Raw genomic sequence first — 16,914 nt, forward strand, 5'->3', positions numbered from 1 at the left:
CCCTCAGGTATCTTGTCTAGCTTCCCACTGCTGCTCTAAGAGGGCACAGCTGTTACTACCTCTGCAAAACCTAGAGTACCACTGTAACTTGCAAATTTAAAAAAAAACAAACGCATTTACCCCTTACAGTCCTTCCAAAGCAAAGTAATCCCCTGTGTGTCCTTTTCTGTTGGAGGTGTTATTAGAGAACAGCTGAATTTAGGATGAATTTTAGGTGGCTGTTTTGAGCAGTGCTAGAGGACGCAAACACATCTGTGATACGAGCACAGCTGATGAGCCATCTTCACAGCGGTTCTCGCCCTGCAGGCTGTGGGCCTCTGCTGGTCCAGAGGATATTAGCAAGTGATTTCAGAAAGAAATTTTGTACAATGAGGGTGGTGAGGCACTGGAACAGGTTGCCCAGAGAGGTAGTGGAGGCCCCATCCCTGGCAACATCCAAGGTCAGGTTGGACGGGGCTCTGAGCAACCTGATCTGGTTAAAGCTGTCCCTGCTCTTGCCGGGGGTTGGACTACATGATCTGTAAAGGTCCCTTCCAACCCAAAGCATTCTATGATCCTATGATTTACTGTCTTATTTGAAGAATTTTTCTTTAAAGTTGGGCAACAACTAGCTCATGCAACTAATTGCAGTTTAGTTTATATTTTACTATAATTCAGGGAAAAAGTAGAATCCAGAGCCCTCCCCAAAAGGCAGCTCTGGGAAGGAGGCAATGCTTTCTCTGTTGTTGCATAATGTTCAGTCTTAATTGTTATTGTCATTGATTTATCTGATGATTATAAACAGTTAAAAAAAAAAAAAAAACAAACAGTAAAATGTAGGTAAATGGCTCTGATATGGAATCTGAGTACTGAGCAGAAGTTGGTGACACATACACACTTGCTTTTCAGAACAGAGTAGGGAGAACAACAGTCCCATAAGAAGGATTCAAATGCAGATGTGTTTAGACTATGCTAACTAATCTGAGCTGTATCAGAACTGTGTTGGGTAAATTATTCATTGTCTGGGCTATGTGATGCTATTTTGGGAACAAGCAAAGGAATTTGTGATCCATTACTACACTTGCTACTTCTCACGAGTATCAAAGCCCTTTGGTACTTGTTAGTGGATTGCTCTACAGTTCTGAAAGTTTTTATCTGTTATACAGAAAATATTTTAAGCTACTGTAACATAAAGGGCAGATAGTCGTGAATGAAAGATGGCCAGATGTATTCACAGACTAAAGGTTATGTTTTCTTACATAGGTTACATTTCTAGGAGTTCCCCTTTGAGCCCACAGTCATCAATAGACAGTGAACTGAGCACCTCGGAGCTGGAGGATGATTCCATCTCCATGGGATACAAGCTGCAAGACCTCACCGATGTTCAGATCATGGCTCGTCTACAGGAGGAGAGTAGGTGGCTTTTTTCATTTTTCAAAATAGTGTGAGGAAGATTTCCTGCAACAGTCAAAACTGCTCCGGTCAGACAAGTGGATCTTTCTTAAATGGTTTCACTTCTTGAGTGGCCGGTGGAAAAGCTCTTCGCCTGCACGGAGAAGGTGCACACGTTGTTGGGGTCAGGTTAATGGTACTGGATCTTTCAAAACTTGATGCTTATATATTTCTGAATGCCAACTGGTAGCTCCATACCCATTGACTACATTTAGATTTAGAAGATTTATAATGTCTTACCACATTTAATTAAAATAACTTTATTTCTGGGGAGGGAAGATGCTAAAGCATTTTTCTCATGCATACATTTCATGAGAAAGGTAAAAATAAGCAGCTCTCATGGATTTCTTTGCCTCTACTTTGATTTCCTCAATTGTCAGATGAATTTTGAAATTAATTCCCCTTTACATCCTGAATTGGGACATTTAAATTTAACATTTTGGTTTGAGAGTAGTGATAATGCACAAGTCTGAGCCCAAGAGCTTGTTTGACACAGATTATAGTTTGGCTTGATAGTAATTTTTGGAAAATGTCTTTATTCATAAATAAAGGGCATTTGACTTAGAAATCACTCAGACAGTAAGTGCAGTATCTTTCTCCCTTCCTATTAGTGCCAAGTGAGACATCAAGGAGGAAATGATGAGAAAAAAGAGAAATTCAGGGATGGTGACTGAAGGAAAATGCCAAGTAATGAGTGATTAAATAAAATAAAAAATAAAATGCGAAGGAAAAAATTAGAGCTACGATCTGGCGGCAGCAGCCAGACTGAGCAGGTCGGCGCGATCACTTGTCAGTGGTTGAACTTGCTGAGCATCTGGTGGCACACGTTATGTTCAGCAGAGAAATTAGCAAGCGTGAGACTTTCCAGGATAGCTAGATTCCCAGCTGGCGAATGTGTGTGGTCACAGCTCGGAAGATTTCTGGTATTATGAGAAAGTTACAATAATTAAAAAAAAAAAAAAAAAATGATGACGATCAAAGATACAAAGGATTGCGTTACTTAAATGACAGCTGTTGTCATCTCCTTCGGAGTGAGGTTTAAAAAAAGACTTCAAGTACTTAGCTCTTTAACGAATCAGGTCATTGGTGAACTGGAAAGAAAAACACTGTTTTTCTTCTAATCTATGCCAGGTGTAATGGGTGTATCTCATCCTTATAGTAGCAGCTGGTACAGAATGTTTGAGCACATGACGGTTGTTGTCCACTTAATCCTGTGGAAAGTGGTAGTATTATATGTGCACGCAAGGCACGCTCTCTTCATGGCCACAAATAGAAACTCCCACTCAAGGGAGGGGGAAGCAAAGACATTATGAAGCAAAGACATCTGTCAAAGCTGCGGGCTTTTTGTAAATCTAGGAAAGCTGTTATCCGCAGCTATTGGCGGAATGACTTGGCTCCTGGAAATATGATGTACACCCCCCTTTTCCCTGGCTGCTGTGCCAGCTGGGAATAGGGGGATGTACAAGGGCTGTGGATGTTTCCCTCTCACTTAACCCGGAGCAAACATGCTCTTTTGGGGCAGTGCTAACAGTGGGATGGTTTTCAAAACCTGGCGTTCTGAGAAGGAGGTGGTAGGATGTGTACCTGTCTAAAACATAGCTGTGTTACCACTAAGCCTTGTCCGTGAGACCGGCTGCTAGCAGGAACTAATTCTGGTTCAGGGAGGTTGGAGAGCCACGATATTTACATGGGGTTTAAGTTTAGGAAATGTCATTGTCAGCATTTTCATTGCATGAATATAGAAGTTTAATAGCAATACCTTGGAAAACTAATTGAGTGTTAATTCCTCTAATTAAGAATGTTTAAAAGTTAAATACTTAATAGTCATGTAGTCTTTCTGTTGGTAGAGAAATAGGTGCCTCCTGAAGGCAATTCATCTTACGTTGAGAGGCATCTAAGACATCTCACAGGTACTGAGTTTTGGAGATGCCTGTATTGTCTTTTTTATTTTTTATTAAAAAGGGATCTCGAGGGAAATAATTCAGTCTTAGATGCCCAAAAGGTAGACACTGAAAGTTAGATCAGCTGAATCCTACCTCAGATCTTCAGCCTGGTGACACTGTAAATTCAATTCTTGCCACAAAATTATGTCTCCTTACCTGCTTAGTTTTCAAGATTGAAGTGCGTCTTAAGAGTTAATCACTTAGCAGAAGCCGAATCATCCTCTTCTTGGAATTTACAGGCCTGAGGCAAGATTACGCTTCGACTTCAGCGTCTGTGTCAAGGCACAGTTCAAGCGTCTCTCTGCATGCGGGAAAGAAAGGGACGTGCGGCGACCAGGAATACGATCGCTATAGTCTTGAGGACGAGGAAGAGTTTGACCACCTCCCACCTCCGCAGCCGCGGCTGACTCGCTGCTCGCCCTTCCCGAGGGGGATTCCTCACTCACAGACTTTCTCCAGTATCCGGGACTGCAGGAGGAGCCCGACCTCCCCGCACTTCCCCTCAAATACTTATCAGCAGCCCTACTACTCTCCTCAAGCCCAAACTCCAGAGCAGCAACCAAATAGGATTAATGGAGGTGGGTTGCATGCTTTTCTGAGAAGCGGTCTTTTCTCTTTTAAAGATCAAGTTGTGTCAACAGAGTGAAGTGCGTTTAGTGCAGGACAGCTAGATCAGTCCGTGAATTGTAACAAGCAATTTAAGCCTGTGCAAATGATTGAGGTTTGCTGTTGTTATGTTATTTGCTACAAAATGTAATCTGTGACCTGGTCATGAAAGTTGTTGCTTTAGTCTGTTTTAAAGTGCTGCAAGTGTGACCACAAGTGAAGAAAGAAGAAAAAGGACAGAGCAGCGTCTTTTAGCAGGCTAATAGTGGTTAGAAGAACTGATAAGGCTTTGGAGCTTGGCCTATGCATGTCCATCATGGATACAGTAAAATACAAAACAGGGTTTTCAGATTTTCATTCCCTTTCTTATTCCTGACTTTGCTGTTAATGCAGCTATGCTGTGAATCTGCAATGGGTGCTTACGGCAGGGGTCAACACGGCTCCTGTCCCAGGTCTGGTAGGGCAGACTGTTAAAGCAGCGGGAGATAACGTCAGTCCCAAACTATCCTGAGCCATTGCTGCTTTTTGCATTGCATTTGAGATGTATTCCAGAGTCTCTGGAAGATTTGTCTCTCGGTGCTTACTCAAGACTTAAGTTTCCCTCCGTTGTTGCTGTTACCTTCCTTTCATTCTTTATTATGATCACAATTTTCTTCCTCCTGCTGCATCGTACTTTCCTATTCCTTCTGTCTTTTCCCCAGGCTAATTCAAAACAGTTTTCAGTCAGGGTCTTGTTTGTAACTTTACAGGTTACAGCTCACCCTGGGGCAAGAAAACAAATGTGTTGTTCAAAACAACACAAAGTTGCTATTTATAGAGCACTACAGGTATGCATGTTGCTTTCCAGACAAATCAGACATGACGGGTTGGTGCCAAAAGCACTTGCATTCAAAGTAAGACATGGTGTGGAAATACAATCAACAAATGGTGATATATAATGAAGGCTGATGTTAACAGAGGGTAGAGAGACATGGGTGTGTGTTGGTACAGCATATGTGCCATATTAATTTCAGTGTTATTTTTCTTGCTGGTGAGGTACAAGAATGGGACAGCACTGATGGGCTTGCAGAAAATTTGCTGGGGAGATAGAAGGGAAGAATATGGAGCATTTTTGATTCAGGAATGAGGGCAGGATGTGGTGCTGCAATCTTTTTGTACGGTCCCCAAATGCTTTTTCAATGATTTTTTCGTGTTCCGTGTCAGTGGAACTTAAGCATTGGATTCCCACGTGGAAACCTCAGAAAGTACTTACAGGGCACAAAAAATACTAAACTCCTAGTTTATTAACTGGAAAGTGTATAAATGTAAAAAGGCCACCAATTTTACCACCTGGTTGCCTTTTTTCTCAAGAACTTCGAGGTGTTGGATAACATGTTTGGTGTCGCTGTGAAGACGGACACAGGCGACTTCAGTTACCTGTTTGCTGGAGTGGCAGGCAGTCCTATAATAGCCAGTACCACTATCGTTAGAGAGGAATTATCTCTTCAGCTTCTGCACCTTCAGCCTCTGACTCATGCAGCACTGATCCACATAAGTGGCAAATACTGACGGTGAGAAATGTTTTACTTTGGCTGTGTTCTGTTGGCAGACAAGGAGTCAAGCGTTCGCTGTGTTGAGTATGTCTGAATAGTATTACAACATCATCTTCTCATCGGCACTTCTCATCATCTTGGCAACAATTTCATTGTCTTTCAGGACCTCCTACACATTGAAATGGAGGTAGACTGCAAAACAAGAATTTGTCTGAAGCTCAATGTGATGGACAGTGTGTTTCCACACTGTTACAGTTTAAGAAGGCAAATGAGAAAGAGGGGTGAAATAGATGGAGGGGCTAAAGTGTTTAGTTACTGCTTTCAATATATATGGAAAGGACCATCCATAATTAATCAAACTTGCACATGCCGTATGCTGTGCTGCTTTTGGCTGTTCCAACAGTGTTCTCAAATCTTTCTTCCTTCCTCTTCCCCCAAAGAGATGACTTGTGTTCTTGTATGTGCAGTCAACAGTCTGGACACTGGTTCGTGTGATCGTTCACAAGGCTTTCCATAAAAGAAGAGTAAGTGGCAAGTAAATACTGAATTTTGGCACTCAGTCTGGGGTGAAAAAACAGTGTTTAACTTTGACCCAATATCTCCCCAAAACTTGTTTATGTGTTTAGTTCAAGTACAGGTTTTTGTGTTTAGGAACAAACGATATCAGGGGTGCTATCCTACCTGCTTTTAGTGAAGTTTGGTATGGCATGATAGTTGAGGTACTTATTCCAACTTCACCTGTACTGTAACAAATATGCTGCAGGTGTGATAAACTTGGAAAACTTCAATAATTCTTTTTAAGAGTATAATATTGGTCACCTGATGAGGAGCACCTACGTTTAGATGCTGAGATGTAGGTGCCCACATATGTATGAAGGGCCCAATTCAGCTGCCCCCATATAAGCACTTAGTGCTGTATGAGGTACTCGGATGCACCCTGCTTGGCTTCACCGTCGCCGTGTGTCAGTGCTTTTTAGATGCCTTAGACAACCCAAGGTCTCTCAAATGGCATGAGGCATCTATACATAGGCACTGAATTGTGCACTAGGTGTCCAGTCTCACTATAGCCAATGGTCTGCTTGTTCTCCTTCCACAGGATCGCGTTTTAGGTAGCAGAGAGATTGTCTGGTGTTTCTGGCACCCTGGTAATCTTCTGCCTGTGCTTGGGGTGAGAATACGCTTCACAGATGTTTTCCAGCTGTAATTTTGGCCATAATTTTGAACTCACACATTGTTCTTGCCAGCGTATTTTAGCAAAGTGCTGCCCCTTGGTGTAATTTTGACACTCTGCCCTGTTTTAAGTTGCTGTACATCTATTTTAAAATACAATACCGTACATCTGTTTTAAAATACCCCACCATCTAGCCCCCACTCTCAGGCCCAGGTTTTTTCTCTCACCTTATCCCACCAGTACATTTTCTGAGTCAATGGTACCAGTCCCGTTTACTGCCAGTCTCCAACAGCTTGCTGTACTGAAAGGCTCCTGGTAAATGCTACCATGGAGTGGTAGATGTGTGCAAATGTAAATATGGTACGATGTGTGTAAAGTCCGTTTGGGGCCACCTGTAGCATAGGCTGCAGGCATACCTGTTGTTACCTCTCAAACAACGTTTTGCAGCCATCACCTGTAGAGTGTGTGTGTGTGTATGTGTGTGTGTTATCTTTGCTTTCAAATAAGTTTTATTTCCAGTTCTGCCAAGAATTTACAAATAGAAAAGCTTTGCGTGAAATCTGCTCTTTTTTTCTTCTTGTTTAATTACACCCTCTCCCTAAATCAGCTGAATTGTCTGTAATGATGAGTTACGTCAGAAAAATTCCATCTCTGAACTTTTTTTAAGGCATTCTGGTTTTCAGGGATTTTGTAATTGGTTAGTGGGTCAGAAATAGATCATTTAAAGATCTGAGAGAGACAGGAGGTGAATAGCTTTGGAGTATCTGTTGCAATTAGCTAAAGCGAGTCTGTCTAGTTAGTGTGTGGTTTATAATTTAATAAAGCTTTTAATATGTTGGCAATTGAAAGATTTATGTTTATACCTCTCTTCCGTTCCTCTAATTTGAAGTTGTTCATGGTTAACAACTTAAAATGTTGCTAACTATCAATATCAAGAATACTTTATTTTTAGTCATTTTCATGTAAAAAAAAATCACGAAATTTCATAAACCCAAACTGTTTTCTGCTTTATGTTGTCCATAAATGTACTTCTGTGTCACAGCAAAAAAAAAAAAAAAAAGTATAATCTCACTCATTTTAACTTTTTAAAAAATAGTTTTTATTTCTGTTTGGTCACTTTATTCTTTTTTAATTTTATGCCCTTTATTAATTCTGATTTTCTGAAACCAGAAGTAACAGAACTATAGTACTGTGAAAACATCCAGAACAGTCAAAATTCAGGATAGACAAGATACTGAAAATGGGATTGATCTTCTTGTGTTCAGGCCTACTTTCAAGATCTTTAGATAAGCTTACTCACAAACTTTTATCCTGGCACCCCTTATTTCATGTGCATTTTAAAGTGACCATTGGTATAATACCTGAAATTTGGAAACTTTGTACTTTGGACAAATTATTCCAGCTAAAGAAGAAATTTATTATAACGCAGTAAGAAGGGGCAGATGAAAAATATGTTCTTCATTGAGTAGCAGTGCATGCAATGTGGTTAATATATTTTCCATTACCTTTTCATGTTGATTTTTAACTTTTTAGCTTGGTTGATACCTTCATAAACAGGCCACGGATACCGTTCACTTGAAAAATGTTGCTTTTATTTTCCAGAAATTACTAGTTAAGAGTTACTTTACTGCGTACGCTTCTGAGGAATAGCTTTTCTCAGGCAAAATATTATGGTCGTCATTGGCTGTTGCAACACCCTTGCCTCATTTGGAAAGCTGCAGATGTTTTCATTGCTGGTTCGTTGTGTGTTTTTTTTTTAAGCAAACTCCAGGCAAGTATTGAAGAGCAGCATTTCAGGGGCAGTAGGTCTGTGTTTAGATATCAGTTCAGTATAAACTAACATTGATTGGTGTGTTTGGAGAGGTGGGAAAAGGTCTGTTCTTACTGATTTAGAGTGTTTTTTCTGTTCAAAACCTCTCTTGTTCAGTAAGGAAGGGAGAATTCACTGTACGAAATTGTTGCAGACTCTTTATTAAAGAAAAGGAGAAAAAATCTTACTTAGTCACCTTTGAAGTTTTTTTGAGAATAGTAATCAGTGGGGAGAAGCCATGGAAGGATAAGAGAAAAATCTTTAATTTGCTGTAACTATCTGTGGAGGGAGACATACGCCTGTGAAGCCAGGGTGAGATGAAAGAAGAATTCTAAATAAAATGGAAGTGTTCAACATTAGTAAAATGTAGGTATTGACAATTATGAAGAATGGTGTCTCTCGCTTAACTGAAAGACTTGGTTTTAGTTCTTAATCTTTAGTTCTTATTGTATTTTTACACACTGATGTCCCTGTTGTATCAACTGACAATTCCACAGACCTTTAATTAGACCCTGGTGTATTTATGTGCGTATAAATGTTATAACCATAACAAATGTAATGCAGATACTGAACTCAGGTCTTCAAAGATGAGAGAAATTAATCCCTTAAAGTTAAGTTGTAATTGAGTCTACAAGTTTGTTAAGGATTTCAGAACAAACCCTTAATATCTACATAATATAGAACATAATATTTAAAATAGAAAAGCACAGATCTTTTCCTTATGATTTTTCCCCAACTTATTTGTGCATACAATACAGATAAGGCAGAGCTGAATTTGCAGGGTTTGTGTGAAAGATTTAAATATGTGTAAGAAACTGCTAATGTAGCTTAAACAGTGATATAGATTTCTCCGAGACACTAATAATTATGATTCATTATATCACATTCCTTAACGATAGTGCACTTTTAGCAAGGCTTGTGAGTCCTTTTGTTCAAATAAAACATTGAGAATGCTTGCAGAGAATAACAATGAATGAATAAATGTGTTTTAAGACACTTCACTGTAGAGTGAACTTAAGCTCTCCTTGCAAGGAGATTCTCACTGGATGAGGCATCTTGGCAGAGAGAAGATGATACTTAAGAAGAACCGCTACAGAACTCCCAGTCTGGCAGCTCACCAAGAGCGCATCTCTTCTGGGGCAGCTTTGCTCCGAGGGCAAGGTCTGTTTGTGTGCTACATGGACATTAATCTTTGGCTGGTGATAGTATTAGGTCAGGGAAGGGAAAAAAAAAAAGCAGCAGTGAAATGAGAGCGGCCACCAGCGGTGCTGGGACCAGAAGACAGAAAGCAGGTGCTGCCTCTTCTGGTGTCCTGCCAGAAGGAAGCTGGGCCACCGATCCCAGGCTGACTTCAGAGAAGAAACGGCATCAGGGGAAGAACTTCCTGGAAAAAATCAGAGCTGAAGCAGCTGTGTAAGAGGCAAACTGCTGTCTTAACTGCAATTTTGTGGAATGTTTGACAAAATAAGGGACACTTTTGCCTGCTTTTTGACCCATTTCTCACCAGTAGTGAATATGATCTGTGCTGTGGGATGGTCTTTTCATGTACATTTTCAGTGGAGGGCAGAGGACCCTATATTTCACAGTTCCCAGTTTTTCCTGTGCTGTAGGCAACAGGCAATTCGGCAGCATGGATGCCACATGGGAGGAAAAGCGTAAACATGCAGTAGGCAATTTTTGGTGTATCATTCTGCTGCAGATGAAACAAAGGCAACGTATGCCACCTAAAGAACACTTATGAAGTGACAAGTAGTATGTATATGCACGAACTATTCCGAGAAGGTGGTAATAACCAAGAACTGATTATTAACTCCCTTGCATGACCTATCCTTGCGTTTTCTTCACACTTTCAAATATCTCAATAATACAATGTCTGTAGGTCATGCTATTAGATCTCAAAGAAGGCTGGGAAAGGTGAAGATACATCTGTGATGCTTTATATGGCTGCATCCTACTTAAACATCATATTTGTTTTGGCTTAGGTTACAGTTGAGATTCAGTAGTGGGTCACAATAACTTTGAATGCTATAGAAGGTACAGGTCCTTTGGAGTTCCTCACTGGTGTTAATATCCACAATATCCACAGAACAAACTGTAAACAACTGATGATGTTTTTAGGCTTGCCACTGAACCAGATTAGTGCAGAAGAGGTAGCAGAAACTGTAGCAAATTTCAGCATTCATCATAAACGGGACTATTTGGACAAATTACTTCTCACCTGCGAATACATCTCTGCTCTAGTCCGCCTCTCTTAATTTTCTCATCAGTCTTAGGAGAGCAAAGACCTCTAGAAAGGGAAGGTTTGCTACTAGCAGCTTGGGAAAATATTTTTGTTTTCTTCTCATATATTTCCAGCAAGTTCGTATCTAGTCACGTCTCAGCGGCCTAAAATAATACTAGAATCACATAACTCCCACCTTCTGCTTCCATATATCAAGCTCACAAGAGCCAGCATTTCACTTACAAACAAAATGTTTGTAAGACTCTTTCCACTGTTCTTAGGAGGGGAACAGGTGACAGAACAAACTTCAAGAAAGAGATGAAAGAGGATGCATCATCCAAGGAGATGAAAGCTGCAAAATGCCATCAAGACGAACGTTTCTGGCTTTTCCCCAAACACAAAACTGACCTGCTATTTTCATTGCTTTTCAGGGCCATTTATCTCAGCAGACACAAGGACCCATCAAAGAAGTAACGCAGATGCTCAATGGATGAGAATTTGCAGGTGCAGCAGGAATCTGCTGCCTGAGGACTGAATGAATCAGCAGCAGAGCAGACTGCTGGAACAGAAGGGACTAATGAACAGGAGGCAAAAGACACGGCCACCCATGACATGGAGGAAATCCAAGCTACTTCTGTACCTATGTTTCCTGCTATTGTAGCTGCACCTACTGGATGATTCAAGGCACAGATCATGCCTGTAGTGGCTGATGCAGTCCCTGAGTGGAAGAGTAGAGTCCAAGGAATTCTGCTTATACATCGTGATATGTGGATAGTATTAAAGAGCTATATTATGCAGTGCCATCTTTCCTACCACCATCCTGCTGCTCAAACCTTTTTTGCTAAGTGCTGTAATGTTGACCTAGGATTTCAGGACCTGGGATTTTAAAGGGTAGGCTAGGGCTCCAAAATCAACAGTAGCTACAGACATCCCTTATTCATGAATTTTCTGCCACTCTGCGCCAAGGACTGCATTATAGGAAGACATTCCAAGGTTGCAAAATCATGAGTATTTTAGAAATAGGGACATATAGTAGCTGTATGGATGCCATTGTTTGCATTCCCAGGACAGTTTTGGAAGCCTGTTAACTGTTTTATCATTGTTATATCAGTGATATTAATACTTACCACCTGACTGAACCACAGTGGTAATCCCTTTGCTAATGTTCATTGCTGTACCACTGGCAGTTTCAGCCTGCCAGTGTCACTTCAGTGATGAGTCACTGAAGCACAACTACTCTAAGGATGAAGGATTACTCTTAAACTGGTTCTTTATTAGGATTTGGCTGTACTCTAGTTTCTGGGAACTCAAACCTTGCATTTCCTTTTCCTGCACTGAACTCCTCCCTATCTTACCTCCCATACCTACTGTTTGATTTCAAAAATATGAAAATGTGTATTTAATTCACGGGAATATTTAAACTATTTCCTAGGCAGCAATGGTTTTCTATGTCAGACCATCTATAGTAACTGAAAGTCAACTTTAGTTGAGATGAAAGAGACGAAGGTCTCATCATTACAGGACTAGTGTGCATGACATAGTGTCAAGGGTAGGTAGACACTAGTGATTGGGACTCAGGACATGAGGATATTAGAAATGCTGAACCTTTGAAGTACAAGGATGTTTTTGACTATTTGCAGGATTCTATACCAGTTCTTACCATGAGGGCCGGTCATAAAAACCAGCTGGAGTTGTAGCCTTGCTGCGACTCAGTTTGCTGGAGTTACATAGGCATCACATATATTGAAGTTACTGTTAGTGATCACTAATACCTTGTATAGATAGAACTGTACTGTCACCTCTTATTACTCATCAGTTGTTAGCAGCTTTAAGGATTAGAGGAGCTCATGATGGTGCTAAATCGGTTATATATTTATGTGGACTGATAAACAGAGATTCCTAAGTCAATTCATTGTTTCTGTGGAGTGAACTTGCCCTGTGTGAGATAGGAGGTTGACCCAAAACAGCAATTCCAAGCCGTGTGTGATGTGTCGTTCCTGTGCGTAAATCCAAAACGTCAATCTTGAAATGCCCTGCTGGCCGTTGGAGAGAGCAGTTGTATCTGCCTGGCAGAAGACAAGCATACCCTGCTTTCTGTTGCAGTGTAAGAACTGGAGGCAGATATCTGCCAGGCGCTGGAACCTATGGCCGGGGCAGGAGCTGGTGGCCTCCACGCTGACCACGATACCAGGAGAAACATAGCCACCTCAGCAAGGCATAGCACTTGTGCTCCTGAAGCTGGCCAAGGGGCCAGTGTTAGTGGTGTTGTCAATGACAATTTAGCGAATGACCCATTATTTCCCCACAGTGGTGTTTTACTGAAGTCTGTCACATCACAGGAGGCAATTCAGACCAGGTCATTCAGCGTGTGCCTTTCTGGCCCTGCTAGCCTCTTCTGATTACACAGAATTGAGTCATCTCCCTTTGGCCCTATGGCAGAAGAGACTGAAGGAGCTTCACCTTAGATTGCCTCATGCTGTTGTGGTTGGGAAGTCTTCTTGAGATGTCAGACTTGGTTTCAGCTTCTCCCTCCAAATCAGCTAGTGTGAGTGGGGTTGCAGACATCTTCTGACCTCTTAGACGTTTGCCTTAGCTGTTGAACCTGCCCCAGAAACATTTGGGGCATTTGCAGCTTTCTTTTTGTGAAAGGCCCTGCAGGCCTGTCCTGAAAACGCCCACCAAATCAGGCACTACAAGTGGGGTAGGAGGAAGAACCACCAGATTTGAAAATCCTGATGTCAACCCAGGGCTCCAAGCAACTGAACAGCATCAAGACTTTACAGGGTTTGCGCATGGCCACCTGCAGAAACTTAACATGCTAATAAGGTTAGGTACCGAATGGAATTTTTTAGCATCTCATTGGCACCTGAAAGCAAGACTTTAGTCACTTAGGATAGATTAATCTCGTCTGTCTTTAGACATCCACAGTGTAGATACCTGTATGTGACTTTGTCACTGCAGGCTTCTTTTGTATTCACTGCAAAGAAACAGGCAAATTTAGGGCATGATTCATCTGACCTACTTTACACATTTATGTGAAACTCATCCTTATTATGACACTTTAGTGTTTAAATCCTTGTGATTCCAAAAATGTACTGCCTATTGGTGTCTTTTAAATTATTTGTGAATAATCGTGCTGTTACAATAGTCAGAAGGGTTCAATTAGTAGCCTGTCAATAACATATTAATATTCTTCCTGCAGAGCAAAACCGTGCTTTGTGTTGAAGTAATTTGTTTTAATTTTGATTTTCTACAGAAATTATTCAGAGGCTGCTTGTGTTTGTTGGAAATTGACATGATTATGGACGTTGTCTTCTTTTGCTTCAGATAAACTTCGAAGAAGCATGCCTAACCTTGCTCGGATGCCAAGTACCCCCACCATTAACAGTAATGCTGGCTTTGCTAGTTCTCCAGTCACTGTGAGGAACAGTCAGAGCTTTGACTCCAATTTGCATGGAGCGAGTAATGGAATTTCAAGGATGCAGTCGTGTAGTAAGTACCTGTGTTCTTTGGCTGCGTGCAAGGAATCTATAGAGTGGTAAAATACATGTCCCAGTCACTGATCCTCTGCTTTATGAAAAATTAAAAGCAGATTGTGTTCCTTTCCCACCAGATGTTAATATAGCTCAGGATTTTCAAAGTTTCTATTTTGGAAAGCAAATTCTGCCCATCTTGTTATTCAGTATTGAGAGTTTCATCACCTCTTTTTTTCTTTGTCCATTCATTTTGTGCCAACTTTAAAACTGAAATTATAATAATAATTAGTAGTAGTGTTGTAGAAGCACCAATAATGCAATTAACTAATATAAGCTTACATTTTTAGTTTTGACACTAGAATTGAAATCTGCTTTTCTTGGTAATTTATACAATGCTGGTTTTACAGTACACTGTAGAAATACCATCTTAAAATACATGACCTCTCTCCTACTGAAGTTGAGCCGCTTTCTTCCAAGCAAATGTGGTAAACAGAGGGCTATATCCTCAAGTATAATATACTTCTTGAGTGGGGGAATTAAAATGACTCTGTAATTAGTTTAATTTAGGTGACTTCTTGATGGGGGGGATGAAGGGAGTATTGATCTAGTCGATGTTGAATTATTAATGTGGAATGTGAACAAGATAGATCAAGATCCAAACCCATCTTTTCTAGCACAGTGATTGAGGTACTCTGGCAGGAAATGGAAAAAGTGGATTTCATTGGACACAGGCAGGAGAAAGGATTTAACTTATGCCTTGCATGTCCAGTGAGGTTTTGGAGGGAGAAGTTGGCAAAACCTGTTCCTGTGGGTGTTTTGGTTTTTTTTTTTTTTTCAAATTTGAGCAGAATTTACAAATCATAGAATCATAGAATGGTGTGGGTTGGAAGCGACCTTAAAGATCATCTAGTTCCAGCCCTGCTGCCTTGGGCAGGGACAGCTTCCACTAGACCAGGTTGCTCAAAGACCCATCCAACCTGGCCTTGAACACTTCCAGGGATGGGGCATCCACAGCTTCTCTGGGCAACCTGTTCCAGTGTCTCACCATGCTCATAGTGAAGAATTGCTTCCTTATATCTAATCTAGATCTACCCCCTTTCAGGTTAAAGCCATTACCCCTTGATAGTAGTGATAGGTTATCACTACATGCCCTTGTAAAAAGTCCCTCTCCAGCTTTCTTATAGGCCCCCTTCAGGTACTGGAAGGCTCAAAACTATTAAATTGCATCTTTTCTGGAAAATATACTTGACTGCTGGATTTATTTTGTTTTATTTTTGTCCTGGTTGAATAGGAGAATGGAAGCAGTTGTTCAGGTTCCCACTTGAATTTGCATGGCAGTGTGCTGAGAGTTTAATTTTATTTACTATCTTAGAAGTATGCATTTCTCTGTGTGTTTATGTATATATATGTGTGTGTATAAAATGTGATTTTTATGAAATAATTTTTTGAAAAACATTTCTAATAAGTGGCTGTGCTGGGGTATTTAAGGAGCTGTGTTATGATAAGAGTTCCATAGCAATATATTGCCAGTATTGTTTAATTGAATGACACATCTGTATTTTCTCCTGTGTCTTTAAATGATTTTAAGATGTAGTATGCGGCCTGTATGCCGTATGTTAGTTTATGTGTTTCAGGCTTTTGACAGTTTGCTTTTGATATGTGGACTCTAAAACAGATGCATGGCTGATGTACACCAGAGGGCAGGATTGTGTAGAAAATCTCTATATAAAGTTTCTGTAACCCGTAGCGTTGATTTAAAATGATAGTTTACCTAACGTCGGCCATAGAATATGCCCGTAGCGTTGATTTAAAATGATAGTTTACCTAACGTCGGCCATAGAATATGCTGTTACATTTAAGACCTTTTTGTAGCCTTTTTATTGTTTTTATACATAAAGCTTAGACTTCTGTGATGTTTTGTAATGCTTTAATGCAATGTTCCTTAAACAAGATGTAGTTATTGCAAGCAACCTTACAAAAATCTAAATTATCTGACAGTAATTAATTTATACCTTCAGCAATTTCTCCTGTTTAAAGCTCTAATTGCATAGGTGGAATTAGTGTGCTTGTAATGGCTAATGAAACCTCTTTGAGGGGAGAAACAAGGACGAATATGGGGTGGGATTTTTTTTCAGGATGGGGATGAAACAAGGTATTTTAGTTCAGTGCAGTGTTACTGAATACAGTGGTGGATCCAAGGGGTTTTTCAGCAGTTTATAATTAGCAAGTAAATTGTATAATGATGTGTTTATCCCTGTTCAGCTCTGTCTAGAAATGAGCGTTACTACCCAGCCTTATCTTTGCATACTGACCTTGTTACTTCTTTTCTACCACTCTTTACAGTTCCATCACCAGGACAGCTTCAACACAGAGTTCACAGTGTGGGACATTTTCCAGTGTCTGTCAGACAGCCTCTCAAAGCTACTGCCTACGTAAGCCCAACCGTACAAGGTAGTAGTAGTAGTAGTAGCAGTATTCCAGTGTCCAACAACTTGCAGTTATATTCTAACACTGGGATCCCAATGCCAAACAAGACTGCCAGTCAAGGGATTGTAGGGCGCAGTGCTCTTCCAAGACCATCACTGGCCATCAATGGGAGTGGCATACCCAGAAGTAAGATTGCACAGCCAGTTCGAAGGTAAGAGTTAAACAGGCCTCCTTCCCTATGTGGATGGCTTTGGCTTAGATTGTGGTTTGTTTTTTTTTTTTCCTCCTGAATATGAA

General features: G+C 40.6%; 1 protein-coding gene across 2 annotated transcripts in view; it reads left to right on the top strand.

Annotated features, from left to right (window-relative positions):
- Window positions 1-16,914, top strand: part of SLAIN1 (SLAIN motif family member 1) — a 62,529-nt gene that overhangs the window by 34,689 nt on the left and 10,926 nt on the right. For both annotated transcript variants that reach the window (XM_075491975.1, XM_075491976.1), the window contains 4 exons: window positions 1,243-1,392; window positions 3,614-3,952; window positions 14,042-14,206; window positions 16,534-16,828. In XM_075491975.1, the coding sequence (XP_075348090.1) occupies window positions 1,243-1,392; window positions 3,614-3,952; window positions 14,042-14,206; window positions 16,534-16,828 (949 nt within the window). The remainder of the gene's footprint in view (window positions 1-1,242; window positions 1,393-3,613; window positions 3,953-14,041; window positions 14,207-16,533; window positions 16,829-16,914) is intronic.

Source organism: Mycteria americana, chromosome 1, assembly GCF_035582795.1.
Source record: "Mycteria americana isolate JAX WOST 10 ecotype Jacksonville Zoo and Gardens chromosome 1, USCA_MyAme_1.0, whole genome shotgun sequence".
NCBI lineage: Eukaryota > Metazoa > Chordata > Aves > Ciconiiformes > Ciconiidae > Mycteria > Mycteria americana.